Here is a 14911-nt window from a genome sequence, read left to right as displayed (position 1 = left end):
AACACTGCTTCAGCTTCTTCATGTCACTGCACCAAGCTATGGTCTGTCTTCTTGATCTGTTTCAGAATTGATTGAACAGCTTCTGTGGTGGTTCCTTGACCACCAATATCTGGGGTATGGGTAACTGGATCATCCATAGAGGCTAGGACTCCCTTGCAGATAACAGATGCGTAGTTGTGCAGTTTGAGATGGTCCAGCATCATGCAGCCAGCCAACAATGTAGCAGTAGGGTTGGAAATGTTCTTGCTGGCACTGCTCTTGCCAGTATTGCGTGTGGCCATTTCAAACACTGCGTAGTTGTGCCCATAATTGGCCCCTGGCACCAGACCTGGGCCCCTGACCAATCCAGCACAGACATTGTTGACGATGTTGCCATAGAGGTTTGGCATAACCATGACATCAAACTGCTGTGGATGGGACACCAGCTGCATTGTGGTGTTGTCAACAATCATGCTCTCAAAGGTGATGTTTGGGTACCCTGCTGCCACCTCTTTCAACACTGCAGGAAGAGACCATCGTCCAGCTTCATGATATTGGCTTTGTGGACAGCTGTCACCTTCTTACGCCCCAATTCATGTGCCAACTTGAAGGCATATTCAGCAATGCACAGGGACTTGACCTTGGTGATGATCTTCAGGCTCTCCACGACACCAGAGACACTCTCATGCTCCAGGCTGCTATACTCCCCCTCTGTGTACTCTCGGATGATGAGGATGTCAATATCGTGGTGCCTGGTTGCCACTCCCTGAAGGCTCTTGCAATGAATAACATTAGCAAAGAGATCCAGGTTGGTACGCAGGATGCTGTTCCGAGACTTGTGGGAAGGTGGGAGGTTATGGTTCTTCTCAATATTTCCTTTGAGGGCCACACGATTTTGCTGAATGGCAATCAAGGCATTCTTCATGTCCTCTTCAGATGCCGCTGAGCTCACAATAACCTCTTCAAAGTCCACAGGTACGCAAGCATGCCTGAATACTTCCTTGACATGAAGCATAAGTTCCGGCCCAATGCCATCTCCAGGGATCATGGTCACGGTGTGCTGCCCCCCATATTTGGCAGGAGGAAGAATTGTCTGCTGCGAGGCCACATTCTTGGATGTAGATTAAATTTAATTGACAGTCCCAACAAAACAGATCCACTGAATCAGTGATCTTTCAACAGAGGTGACTCATTCTTCACCAACTTATTCTATGAGTCTACTTTAAATAGATTTAGGCATAAAGCTATAATTCTATCTCTACTTCCCTTTCTCTACTTTGAGTAGACATCTACCTGGAAGTGAGTCCTATTCATTTATAGGATACATAATTTTGAGTAGACATCTAAGGATGCCCTGCAAATTAGTCATTTTGTGATCTGACTGAACTTGATAGAACATATTTGCTATAATTCAGAGCACTTCTAGACAGCATCAAAGCATGGGACAAAGAAGTGGGTTTTTAAAATGTGGGACCTCAAAGGGAGTCCAAACACAGACCTGTCAGTCCGGCTGCATAGTTCCCTACCGTTCTCACAGCTTTTTTTTTTTTTTTTTTGAAGCAGATGAAAATGGAGGGTGGATGGGGAACATCTGATGGAAGTTTTTTAAAAACTTCACTCCAGAGATGTACATATGTGCATTTAAGGTCCAGTGCGTAATGGAGCAAAAAAATTAAACAAACTTCCCTTGGATCTCTGTCTTCCTCCAATTGTTAGTTCAAACTCTGTTTAACATTACAAAGTGTAAAAGACAGACTTTGACAAAGTTGTATTTGCTTTCCACTTATGGTTTCCTGAGCCACCTGTGTCTCCATTTGACAGCTGTTTAGCTGATCAGCTGTTTCAGTCTTTTCAGAAATGCACGTCCTCTGGAGGAGTCCACACGGAGGGAGGGAAGGAAAGCACGTGTTTTCCATGACTACTGGGATACACAAACATGGAAAGATGCAAGTTTCTCAGGAAGAATCAGGTTTAAAGAGCACATTTTAAACATGTGTTTTCCAACCCTTAACCCAGTTCCTCCTGATTCCTCCTACATTAAATGGCGTTTACCCCCTTCCCTTTTTAACCTGCTTCTTCTCAGGTTTTAATGCATGTGTAGAAGGGCCCTAAGAGAACAGCCCTATGTGTACCCCAATGGAAATATGTTCCACTGAGTTCCAGGGGCCTACAGCCAGGTAAGAGGGTGCAATTGAATTTAACTGCCATGGAGACATCCATGTGCACTTATAATGAACTGTTATTTTCTGAGATTTTGCCATTTATAGATAATGTTTCAGAGCACTTTTTAATATTATATTTGCATCCTAATATTTTTCTATTGTGGAAATCAAGTATTTGTACAAAGAGTGTGCAGGCAGTTTCCCATCCACCCTACCTTGCAATTCAGATCACCATGTTCCTGAAACAGAAAAGAGGGGTGCTTGAAAAGCTCTACAGAGCATTAGCATCAAATGATTCATGCAAATAATCCAAGCCATATGTTGAAGAACAAGGAGTTCCTGTTACAGCATGTAAACTTCTTTTTTGCTGTTCTCTTCAGTCAGTGATCAGAGAATATTTCAAGAATATTAAAAGCTATTTAAATTGTAATGATAGCACTTTTAAATGTTATAGCTAAGTCTAGATTCCCTAAAAGAGGGAGGAATTGTTGTAACTAGTGAACTCTATACCACTGAGAATTCAAATAAGTATAAGGCATAGCTATGCCGTAACTTGAAGAGTTTTTCTATTATACTACACAGATCCACATGCTTAATATTTGAATATGTGTATATTATCCAACAGAACCAGAAGGAAGACTGAAGTATTAATTTGAAACTTGCTTTGGTACCTCACACTAACAAAAAAGTTGAATTTAAATTTTGTTCTAGAATGCACTTTTTTTTGAATTTATAGAACTTAAGCCAACATCCTGATAATATAATGTCTGTGCTTTGAATTGTTATTCTTTCCCAACATGACTCATTGCCAAGAAAATTAAAATGTTTTACTTTTCATGTCTTAACTTAAAAATAGCTCACTCAGCCAGCTACTCTCATGTGGTAATCTGACAGTTATGGGTGTCACATTATGCTAAATATTGTTCATGCTTTGAAATCTCCTATGGCTGCATTTAGAAAATTCCTCCATGGGATAATTGCATTTGCTGTCTGGTAATGGTGTAACTACCTTTATTGTTAAGAAGTTTCCATTGAGTCCAGGAGGTAGCATTAATTAATGAAGCAAACTAGTAAAAACAAATGTGGAGAAGTTTGAGAAAATTCTGGGTAGTATATAAGCAATGACAGAGAAAACCATACCAATGGAATGTAAAACATTTCCTCAGCCAATTTTCCACTCCTCCCCCATTACAAAAAAGACACTCTTGATGGTACATGTTTACATCTGCCCCAGACAGTGAATACAATTTTCTCCCATTCATTCCAAGGTAATGTTGAGAATTTAAATATATATATAGCTACAATGTTATAGGTGACTATTTTGTTCATATTGCCAAGACTTTGCTGAAGATGAGGTATAATTCAGTATCCAATCACAGTTCTAATATATGAGCCTCACGTAGGGAGATCATAGCACAGATGGGAAGTTGTGTAGCCTCTTATTGGCCTCATGTCATGCACACTGAGAACTCACACTAGAAAACCTTAGTGATGAAAACCATCTTGGGCACAAACAGAGCGCTTGGTGCAAAACAGATACCTAGAACCTTGAGCACATTGGTAAACACTTTCCCACTTTTTCTTGAGTGTCCTGTCTGATTTGGGCCTCATCAAGACTGCCATTTAATGTAATTGGACTGCATTGAACTATATTATATAGTAGTGGTGACACATATAATGCAGTTCAATGCAGTCAAATTGCACGATGAAACTGCATGATATGGCAGTGTAGATGGGACCTTGAACTGTAAACCTGAAGACATGGAACTGTCACATTAACAATTTCCAAGCTATTGTCGAAGGCTTTCATGGCCAGAATCACTGGGTTGTTGTAGGTTTTTTGGGGCTATATGGCCATGTTCTAAAGGCATTTTTTCCTGATGTTTGCAGGCCTTTAGAACATGGCCATATAGCCCCAAAAAACCTACAACAACCCAATTTCCAAGCTGCTCTGAGAGCCTTTGTGACTGAAGAGTGTAGCATAAATATTTCAAATAAACAATAAAAGATGGGAATATACCCCAGGAATTTGACCAGGATGCTGTAAATTGCTGAGCTGCAGCTTGCCATGGAAGCAAAGCTTTGAATGTCATAGTGGAGTAGAAGAAACAAACATTGGACTTTCCATACTTAAAGGTTAAATGCAATATTGGTGAATGTTGCATTCGCATTTATAAATCCACTTTGAAAATATGGATGTTTGAAAACTCAGTGGAACAATGTTGACAGTCATAATGATCACATATTTGTGTGTGGAAAATGACATTTCTGGATATTCTCCTCTACTACCTAATATACCCATCCTCAAAGGATACCTGGATACCTGGATGGCCTTTCTTACTATCTTTGGCTCAAGAGGTTTGTGAAACTCGCACAGTGTCTGATATTAGTAGTCACTTCTCCTGTTTCACAATCATAGGTAGTGTGTGGAGTCTAAGAGCTTCTATCCCAGAGGAACAAGAGTATTTCTTTTAGATACATTTCTTCATGGCTGACTTCAGCAAGTAATCCAAGCTATCAAAGACATCAACTGTAGAAAATCTCTGTACTAGCTCAGTGAACAAGTATCCCTGATATTATGATTTTTTAAATAAAAAATAGAGTTGTAATTATTCTAGTGAGTGCAAGAATTATATAATTATAGTATTAAATTATTTGTAAAAAATGCACACTACATGTACATTTTTACTTTAGAGTATAACAGTTTTATTTTTCATTCCTTGGCATAATTAAATTATGTGTATCTAGTTATTTCTCAGAGGCTGAAGATCAGTGGCTCAGTATAATATTATGGCAGTGACTCAAGGAAACTCATTGGGTCAGATTTTAATTTTACAATATTTTAGTTAATAATGTCTATTAAAACATCCATTAAAAGTCCATCATGCTAATTTAACTAGGAGAATCTAATAGAATGCCAATGGAATTCCTCCATTAAATTAATGATAGGGGCTTCTAACTGATTCCTTAAACAGATGTTGTTATTAAGAAGAAAAATGTAATTTTAATTAAAAGAAGCCATGGGTTTCATTGAAGGACAAAACCATTCTTATGTAAAACATTGTGAACAATTCAGTGATTAAAAAGGAGGAAGGAAGATGGAGGGGGGAAAAAAGAAACGTGGCAGCCCCTTTAAGACTAATACATTTTTCACATGAGCTTGCATAGATATAAACCCATGTCCTCAGAGATGCACCAAGTGTTATTAAGGCTTCAGGCATAAAGCATGAGATAGAACATAACAGCGGCCAGAAGAAATTTAAATAATGTCACTTGTCCTAAATTTTCAAAAGATTTTCAGATATTTAGAGTGGTCATTTATTATTGATAGGTAAAAGCAATAAATCTGCATATCAAAAGTCAGTTTCTCAGGAATCAAAAATCTCTCTCATGCTGTTTGTATGTGTTATAGAAATATTAATTAAAAACAAGATTGTCTCTTTTGTTATATGTGCAGTAGTGAGGACTTGTATTATCTATATATATAAAAAGAGAAAGGACGTTCAACGGGACAGCAAAACGCAAAAACCCCTGGACCAAAACTCCCCAAACTTGGCGCGCACAAGTATGCACAACTCTCATCAAAATAGTAAACAACATTTCAACAAACCCACCTTTTTCAAAACAAAGGGAGCATGCGCAGAGGCGCCCCGGCACGAGTCCTCTGCCGCATGCACATTGCTGGACAACGCTCCCTCACTGCAAACCATGCCTCCTCCCTTCGCCGCCCCGCCCCTACCCGCCCTGACTCAATTCTTTCCCTCCTCCACCTCCTCCGCCGCCGACCACGCCCTCTCCACAGAAGCCATGCCCCCTCCCTTCGCCGCCCTGCCCTTTCCTGCCCTGACTCGATCCTTCCCTCCTCCCACGCCCCCTCCAGGAAGTCACGCCCCCTTCCTTCACCCCCCTACCCCTTCCCACACTTCCGCTCCCTCGCCTGTCAGTCTTGCTCCCAGCACTTCCGGCGGAACCGCCATAACAACCAAGGCCTCGCCGAGCGACCTGGTAGTTGCAGCCTCCTAGGCGGCGGGCCCAATCAAGGAAGAGGAAAAACATTGAAGGAAGGAAGGAAACAGAGAAGGAAACATGGAAGCAAAGAGCAAAGGAAGGAAGGAAAGAGGTAGAGAAGGAAGACAAGAAAGAGGAAAGGAAGAGGGATGGAAAGAAATGGGTAGAGGAAGAAGGAAGGAGAGAAGGAAAGAAAAGGAAGGAAAGAGGAGTGAAGGAAGAAGAGAAAGAAAGAGAAAGAGGGGGGAAGGAAGGACAGATAAAAGGAAGAATGGAAGCAAACACCAAAGGAAGGAAGGAAGGAAGGAAGGAAGGAAGGAAGGAAGGAGGCAGAGAAGGAAGAAAGAGAAAGGGAAAGAAAAAAGGAAGAAGGAAAGAGGAAGAGAAGGAAGGAAGGAGAGGAGGAAAGAAGAAAAGGGAATGAGGGACAGAAGGAGAGAAAGAGGGAGGTAAGGTGGGCCACAGCAACACATGGCAGGGAAAGCTAGTTATATATAGTGCACGATCAGCCATTGTCTTTATTTGTATTTCTGCTAACAATTTATATTTTGTGAATATAAGTCCATCCAGCAGTTTCTCTTTTCAATGTTTTTTGTAATTTCCTGGTTCAAGGATCACAACCTGCAAATCCCTAACTGTGTGCCCAGGAACGTTACCATCTGGATTTTGAGGATTCCTGTTTCTAATGCCAGATTTGTGTCCATTAATCTTCTTGCATAGAAACTGTCTTATTTTCCAATGTAGAAGGGCATTTATGGAATATGGAAGGGGTTCTCAAACTTTTTCATCTGTGGAGCCCTTTTTGAAGCAAATATTTCTTGTGGAACCTCAAGAGATGTTATTATATTATATTATATATTACATTTATAATGTATATAATATATCAGGCATGGGCTGGGTCAGTGGCAGATGGATGGAGAGTATTTGTGTGAACTAATTCACAGTCCAAAGAAAAGAAGGAAAGAAAGAACAATACAACATAAACTTACAGCATTACAGTGGAATACCCCAGGGGCCATCCAGTCCAACCCCATTATGCCATGCAGGAAAAGCACAATCAAAGCACCCCTCCCCCTTGAGCACTTGGAAATAGGGTTTTGGAAGCAAAGAAAGTGACGGGGTTGTGGGAGGTCTAGGTGGAAAGAAAAAGAGCCTGGGCAGTGAGGGAGACAGGGGAGAAAAGGTCTGTGCCCCAGGATGCTGCTGCTATTTCTGGAAGAAGAGGCAGGGAGTAGCATGTCGCCACTGAGCCCCTCCCTATCACCTGGGGGGCCCCAAGGGCTCTGTGGAGCACAGTTCGAGAACACCTGGCATAGGGGCATTAATGGCATAGGGTAGCATGTATCATCTTGGAGGAAGAAAAAATAAATGTGCCTCTGATTCAGAATTAGTTACATAACACAAATTGCAATACAGAACCAAGGTCACAAACCCAGCTGTTATTCCAGTGAAAGGAGAACCACAATTACCGTGATTACCCTGGAGTTCTTAGGAAGCTCTGGAGCTATCTTGATATTTTTGAGCCCAATCCAGCATTCATACATATGATAGACATCTGTAGCAATGCTCTGCCAAATATTCTTCAAGGCAGGACCTCTGCTGAAGATCTAAAAATCTATGTAAGTATGTATGGGAAGATACAATTCTTCAAGTAACTAAAACCAAGATCATATTGAGCAATGTAGGTGATTTCTCACACTTTGAATAAGATCAGAAACAGACAAAAGCCATATATTTGTACAAACAATCTGACTTGGTAAAAAAAAAGCTATGGGATTCTCATATGTTTAACTTTGTTCTCCATTGTGACTTTTTAAAAAGTAAATCAATGAACAGAGTGTGCTATTTTAGAAGTGTGGTGGGCCATGCTTTCAAAGTTTTTTTCTAGGTTCTCATAACTAATCTTGCAAATCCAAGAGAACATCATATGATTCATTTTTAACCTGCTTCCCATCTATAGCATTAGAGCACAATATGACTCTCTCTCTCTCTCTCTCCACACACACACACACACATTGCTCTGATGCTATAAGAAATCATGTAAATAGAGAGATATGATTTATTAAAATGTTTCTCTTTAAAGTGAATGGTACAGCAAAGCAGACCTTCTGAATGTTGAATAGGTAAGTGAGAATCTCACTCTTAGTTTAGAAGTTGCCATTTACTGACAGTATAGAACTGAAAGAAATTTTAAAAATTAACATGGGGAATGAAGTGAAAGCTCATAGTTCTGTCTTCAGCAGAAAACCAGTCTCACATCACCAGGCTCATATTTCCTGATATTTGTCTTATCCTGTTATGATCAAAGAGTTACAATATTGTTTGGGAAAATACTAGAGGAAGAATTGGGTTTGATGATTATGTAAACTTCCCAGGAGATGCAACTTCCATTATGCATCCTGGCTTAGAGGTTGCATATTTCTAAATATAACAGGTTCTCATCTGGCAATTCCTTGGAGCTTTTTGCATGTTCCAGTCAGTGCACAGCAGTGTCTGCCATGGCAAACTCTTGAAAAGGATCCAACTGCTAAACGAACAACATCCACACATGTAATACATCTTATAACGCCAGCCAGCCATTTTGTTATGAGCTGGTAAGCAAAGGAAGCCTCACATGCAGATGTAGCACAAAACTGACAGCATTGTTCGTGTAACCTGGAGGATTCTACATGTCAAGCTATGCTGTGGCATTTCCAGCTATCACGGCGAAACAGAGTCTGAATTAAAAAAGACTGTGTTCTTGTCTGCCAAGGGGTTAAAGGCAACAGGCAAAATATCCAACCCTACCATTAGGCAGAGTGGAACAGCCAACTTAGACATTAAATTCCGAATGTCCTGAAAAGGATACTAAGTGGTTCATTATATAGCTTGTTAATATTTTCTTTTACTGTCAGGTATGGATAGGAGTGCCTGAGGGATTGTATATTTCATGTAACATAACATTTTGAATGGCTTTAAAGTGTACATTTCCTTTAGAAGGGGATGGGAAAACATTTGCTGCTATACCTCAGGCAAGACCTCTTGGATCAATTCTGACAGCCAGAAAGCTAAAAATTGGATAACTCTTAAAACATACTATATAATGGGATGCCCATGGACCTAAGCAGTTAAACCCACTCTTATCTCATGGATCTATGCAGTTAAACCAGCTCTTATCCTTCTTCCCTGCAAGAGCCATTACAGGAATCTAATGGAGCCTTAGTCAGAGCTTGCATTTCAATAATTCAGAGAAAGAGAGGCTGGGGGGGGGGGGGGGGGTTAAAGATCTATAATTTGACTTGATACAATGGGTCAAAGATCCATGTTCCAAAGATAGCTTTTCTGTATAAATAGGTTAATTTGCAAAATAAATGCATGAAGTCTTTGCAAAAGAAGTTTTAATGCAACTTACAGTGGGAGAAAAGTGCTAGAAAGAAAAATCCAAAACTTCAATCATAATAGAAAATATGGAAGTGACCTAAATCCAATGTTAGACTGGCAGAACTAGATTTGCTTTTCCTACTCCTTCACACTGCAAAATCATGAGTGTCCAGTGAAACCTCTGAGTGTACCTTTTCCACTTTCCACTGTATTGTACTGTTCTACCAATAGCAATGTAGTGCTGGAGATTGGTATGTGTACGTTTTTAATGTTTGGGAAATTTCATCCAGTTATAGCTGCCACTGTAAGCCTCGATCTTTCATTTAAGAATCAAATTGAATTGATACTTCAGAATCAACCCCAAGCAAAAGTTATGTAATGCAGATGCTCTGTGCCTGTGTCACAGCAGACTGGGGCATCACACACTTTAGATTAAAAGAAAAGAAAGTTCACTAGATTGGAACTGCCTTATCAACAAAGTTTATATAATTCCAGTTAACCATAACACAGAGTAAACAAAGATATTGCCTTGACAAGTATAAATATGAATATAAAAGAAATAAGGGTATTTAACCAATCCCACCAGTACTCTATTCTCCTCTTGGAAATTCTTATCTTTCTCTTCTACCCTCTTCTTCCAAAGCATGGGCATTGTAATTTGAGGTTCTTACATTCAACATATGTAAAGACTACTGTTTCAGAATCTCAAACATACTGTTTCCACCTTCAACTTACATTTTGTGTAGCACATTCTCCCTTCATCTTTCATTTCCAGTGCTTTCTGAAGCCTAAGATCTAATGTATATGTTTGGGAAACGCGTGAATAGTTTCATATAATGTGGTTTGTTTACTTCGTGTGTTTAACTGTAATAATTGTTTTAATTGTTTTAACTATGACTTTATTATGTGTAACTGTAACTGTATAGGCATCAGATGGTGCATTGTTGTGTAAGCCGCCCTGAGTCCCCCCTCGGGGTTGAGAAGGGCAGGGTAAAAGTAATGGAAATAAATAAATAAATAAATAAATAATTCCCACCTCTACATTAGAGCATAGTGACTTGAGGCTACTTTCCTGGTATAAGTCTTTCATGGAGCAAATGGTGCAAGGACCAGCACTCTTGTAAATCAATACTGTTCTTCAAAGTGTGTCCTGTATCTTCCACTGCACAAATCAGTGTACTTAATCAAATAGTCAATATGGCATGCTATCTAATGACACCAAAAGGACTACAGTAATGTTTTGGATTCAATCCATAAATTACTTTATTTAAAGTCTTTGGGTTCTTGTATTTACACACCAAGTTTCACATGGTATTTAGACATCCTGAATATTTTCAGATAAGTTTGGTACTGATCATCAAATTTCTACTATTGCTAGTTTTTAGTCTATTTCTAGTGGAAAGAAATTTAAAGCTTGCTGGTTACACCAAACATGTTTAATTCAAAGTACAAGTGAAATCACCAGTATCAATCTGTGCAATACTGACTAAATTTCTTGGAATTTATATAAGAGGAGCCATTCTTGAAAATATTACACACAAAATGCATTACGCTCATCACTTATATTGAACTGAATAGGTATAAGACATAGTTATCAAAAGTGTTATGGATTAAATTTGGGCACTGAAAGATTGGAAATTACTAGAATGCTACTTCTAAACTGCATTAAACAATAAAATATTTATACCAGCATAAGAATCCAGTTTTCCATCAGAACAACAACCTCATCACATGGGGCAATTATTAGCACCATGTGCCGGTTCTTCAATAGTTTTATGACGGAGTCCACTGCCTTCCATCCCACAATATAAAACTACTTCCAGTGGGAAGGTCCATGCCCCATGCTGGACACCATCATACAAGTCTGATGAGGTAGTTAGAATGTTGTAAAGGAAACTGGGAGATCTAGTCACAGATGACCAAGCATTCTTTCTTACCATGACTATGGAGGTGAAAATAGGGAGGAATATAAATGCAGCTAATATATAAATAATAAATTTATGGTGCAAGTACAACAGGAAAGGTTAGTACACTTGAATCTGTAAGGATGCACTCTGCTGATGTAAAGTCACGATTATGAGTTGAATGCTGTGATAATTTCCTTACAATGAGTGTAGAGACTAATGCATAAAATAAGGAGTTCTTTATGACTACATGTAAAACATCAAGGATGCTTTTGTTTGACAGCAATTTATCCTTCTTTTCTATTTAAGCTTCCAAGTTGACCTTGAATTTCACAAGCAATAAAGTAATCTCATCACCCAGCTTTGGATATAGCAAGCAGACTGCATAGGTACTGACTAATCTGCTTACATTGAAGGTATCTGCAACACTACTTACAACATCTTAACACCATAATAATTGCTGTCTTCTGCATATTTGGTCAAAGCAGACATTTATTATATTGCCCTAAAAGTGCCTTACTACTCAACAAGTGGGTTAGGAATGTAGCCTCTTTTTGAATTTGAATACTTTCAAGAATTGGCTTTAGAGATCCAATATTCAACATGTCTATGTGTGTGTGTGTGTGTGTGTGTGTATACACACACAAAGATGTGAATTTTTCTTTCAAAACAGAATTTTCATTTATGAATATTAAGTGCTACAGAGATATTGTCTTCCAGGGAACTTCCAAATACATTATTTTAACATTCTTCTACACACAACCATTACGGTTACTGATTTCTACTCTGATTTGGCTCATTTGCCACCTGTTAGGTTTTCTCATATAGAACATCTCTAGTTGTTATTCATTAAGGTTTTAAGGAGGGAATTAGACGTTCCAACTAGTACGGCCAATGACAAGGGATTATTGGAGTCTAATGGGTTGTAATGCTCCTGATTTCAGATGTGAGATCTCTCCTTCCTTAACTCTTGGCAAACTTCCCTTTATATTTTGTATTGGGCCAATTTTGAAAAGGCAAACTTAGCACTTTCAATGTCACACTGTTTTTAATCAGAGAGTTACTGACTTACAAAGTTAGGGAAGGTTGCCAACTTTTTTTTCTCCCAAGATTCTGAATTTTTTAACAGCTGCAAGACAGGGAAAAACCGAGTCCATGAAATATTTCTGAAAGTGAAGATGAAGTGACAGGGAAAATATTGCCTCATACATTTCAGCCCATTCCATAACTTCAAAGGCACTGATGCCTTGGTACAAAGATAATAAAGGAAAGGAAGAGGAAAATATAATGCTGTATTTCTCCATGCTCCAAGAAATTTTCTCCCATTTAGTTTGTTCCACTTACACATATGTATTCTCCCCATCTCTGTGTCTCTTATACTGCTTGCACTGCCATTCACGATTGTGCATTTGTGCATACATACTGTATTACTAATGACCTCATCAGACAGCCACCACCACCACTCCAGCTTCTAGAGGAGTGTGGGAAATCCGGTGCCCCACACCCCACATTGCCCAGCTCCAGCTGAAGGCAATCAGATAGGAGGAAGTGTGAGCATGCGTTATGCATGTAGCTTCCCCCCATGCATTCTATGGCAACATGGGAGCTCTCCTGTGTTGCCCTGCCAGTGGCATGCACCAGCTCTGCCCTCCTTTACCCATAGAGCTGGTGTGGTATCATGTGATGGAAGCCAGATGGTTCCGTGGGTGATCTGGGCTAAAATTGGCACATGCCACTGATTTTAGCCCTTTGTGAAAAGCTGGTAAGTGAGAATACAGATGCCTATGGGGAGTCCTGGAGTTGCCTGTGTTCTCTGCATAGCACATTTACTGTATGAACTATGTTTGAATTGGAATAAGAACAATCATTTGTATAGACATGTAACCTGTCAATAATATAATTACAGCATTTGTAGCAAGGTTTTCTTGCAGGTGGACTTGAATCATGGAACACCCTGTTATCCATTCCATAGGGGAGCCTTTCTATAATTTAACTGAGCTTCTGAAGTTTTAATATGACAGTAGACAGACAGATAGACAGATTGTAGGTAGGCAGGCAGATATAAGTTTCTATTTATTACTACCTATCTTACCACTCTTACATTTTCTGTGATGTCCTATATATATATATATATATATATATATATATACACACACACACACACCCTTTCACACAGCCACATAAGCCAGAATATTAAGGCAGAAAACCCCCACAATATCTGTTTTGAACTGAGTTGTATGAATTCACACTGCCATATATTCCTGTTCAAAGTAGATAATGTGGGATTTTATTCAGCTGTATGGAAGGGGTCTCTCAACTATCACTTGTTGATCTATCCTTGGATAGAAAGTCAGGTTTGTTGTTTATTTATTCAGACACTTCTGACTCTTTGTGACCTCATGGACCAGCCCACATCAGAGCTCCCTGTCAGCTATGGCCACCCCCAGTTTCTTCAAAGTCAAGCCAGTCACTTCAAGGATATCATCCATCCATCTTGCCCTTGGTTGGCCCTTCTTCCTTTTTTCCTTCCATTTTTCCTGTCTTCTCATTATGTGGCCATCTTTGCCTCAAATATCCTTCCCTCCAGTGAGCAGTCAGGCTTTATTTCCTGGAGTAAGGACTGGTTTGGTCATCTTAAGGCCCAAGGCACTCTCATAATTTTCCTCCAGCACCACAGCTTCCTCTTCATCTTGGAAAGAAGTGACAAGTGGAGTGCCGCAGGGTTCCGTCCTGGGCCCGGTCCTGTTCAACATCTTTATTAATGACTTAGATGAAGGGCTAGAAGGCATGATCATCAAGTTTGCAGACGACACCAAATTGGGAGGGATAGCCAATAGTCCAGAGGACAGGAGCAGAATTCAAAACGATCTTGACAGATTAGAGAGATGGGCCAAAACTAACAAAATGAAGTTCAACAGCGACAAATGCAAGATACTCCACTTTGGCAGAAAAAACGAAATGCAAAGATACAGAATGGGTGACGCCTGGCTCAAGAGCAGTACGTGTGAAAAAGATCTTGGAGTCCTCGTGGACAACAAGTTAAACATGAGCCAACAATGTGACGTGGCGGCAAAAAAACCCAATGGGATTTTGGCCTGCATCAATAGGAGCATAGTGTCTAGATCTAAGGAAGTAATGCTACCCCTCTATTCTGCTTTGGTTAGACCACACCTGGAATATTGTGTCCAATTCTGGGCGCCACAATTCAAGAGAGATATTGAGAAGCTGGAATGTGTCCAGAGGAGGGCGACTAAAATGATCAAGGGTCTGGAGAACAAGCCCTATGAGGAGCGGCTTAGGGAACTGGGCATGTTTAGCCTGAAGAAGAGAAGGCTGAGAGGAGATATGATAGCCATGTATAAATATGTGAGAGGAAGCCACAGGGAGGAGGGAGCAAGCTTGTTTTCTGCTTCCTTGGAGACTAGGACGCGGAACAATGGCTTCAAACTACAAGAGAGGAGATTCCATCTGAACATTAGGAAGAACTTCCTGACTGTG

The 14911-nt window shown here is 39.8% G+C and overlaps 1 protein-coding gene across 1 annotated transcript; it reads right to left on the bottom strand.

Moving 5' to 3' along the window:
* Nucleotides 1–1088, bottom strand: LOC132777165 (isocitrate dehydrogenase [NAD] subunit gamma, mitochondrial-like). Its single transcript, XM_060779533.2, is given in 2 exon segments — nucleotides 1–496; nucleotides 499–1088. Coding segments are annotated over 2 exon segments (1002 nt in total). The 5' UTR covers nucleotides 1028–1088; the 3' UTR covers nucleotides 1–23.
* Nucleotides 1089–14911: the final 13823 nt, after the last annotated feature.

The sequence above is a fragment of the Anolis sagrei genome, chromosome 5 (assembly GCF_037176765.1).
Source record: "Anolis sagrei isolate rAnoSag1 chromosome 5, rAnoSag1.mat, whole genome shotgun sequence".
In the NCBI taxonomy this organism is placed as follows: Eukaryota; Metazoa; Chordata; class Lepidosauria; order Squamata; family Dactyloidae; genus Anolis; species Anolis sagrei.
Note: the sequence above shows the minus strand (reverse complement) of the source record. Positions and strands in the feature narration are given on the sequence as shown.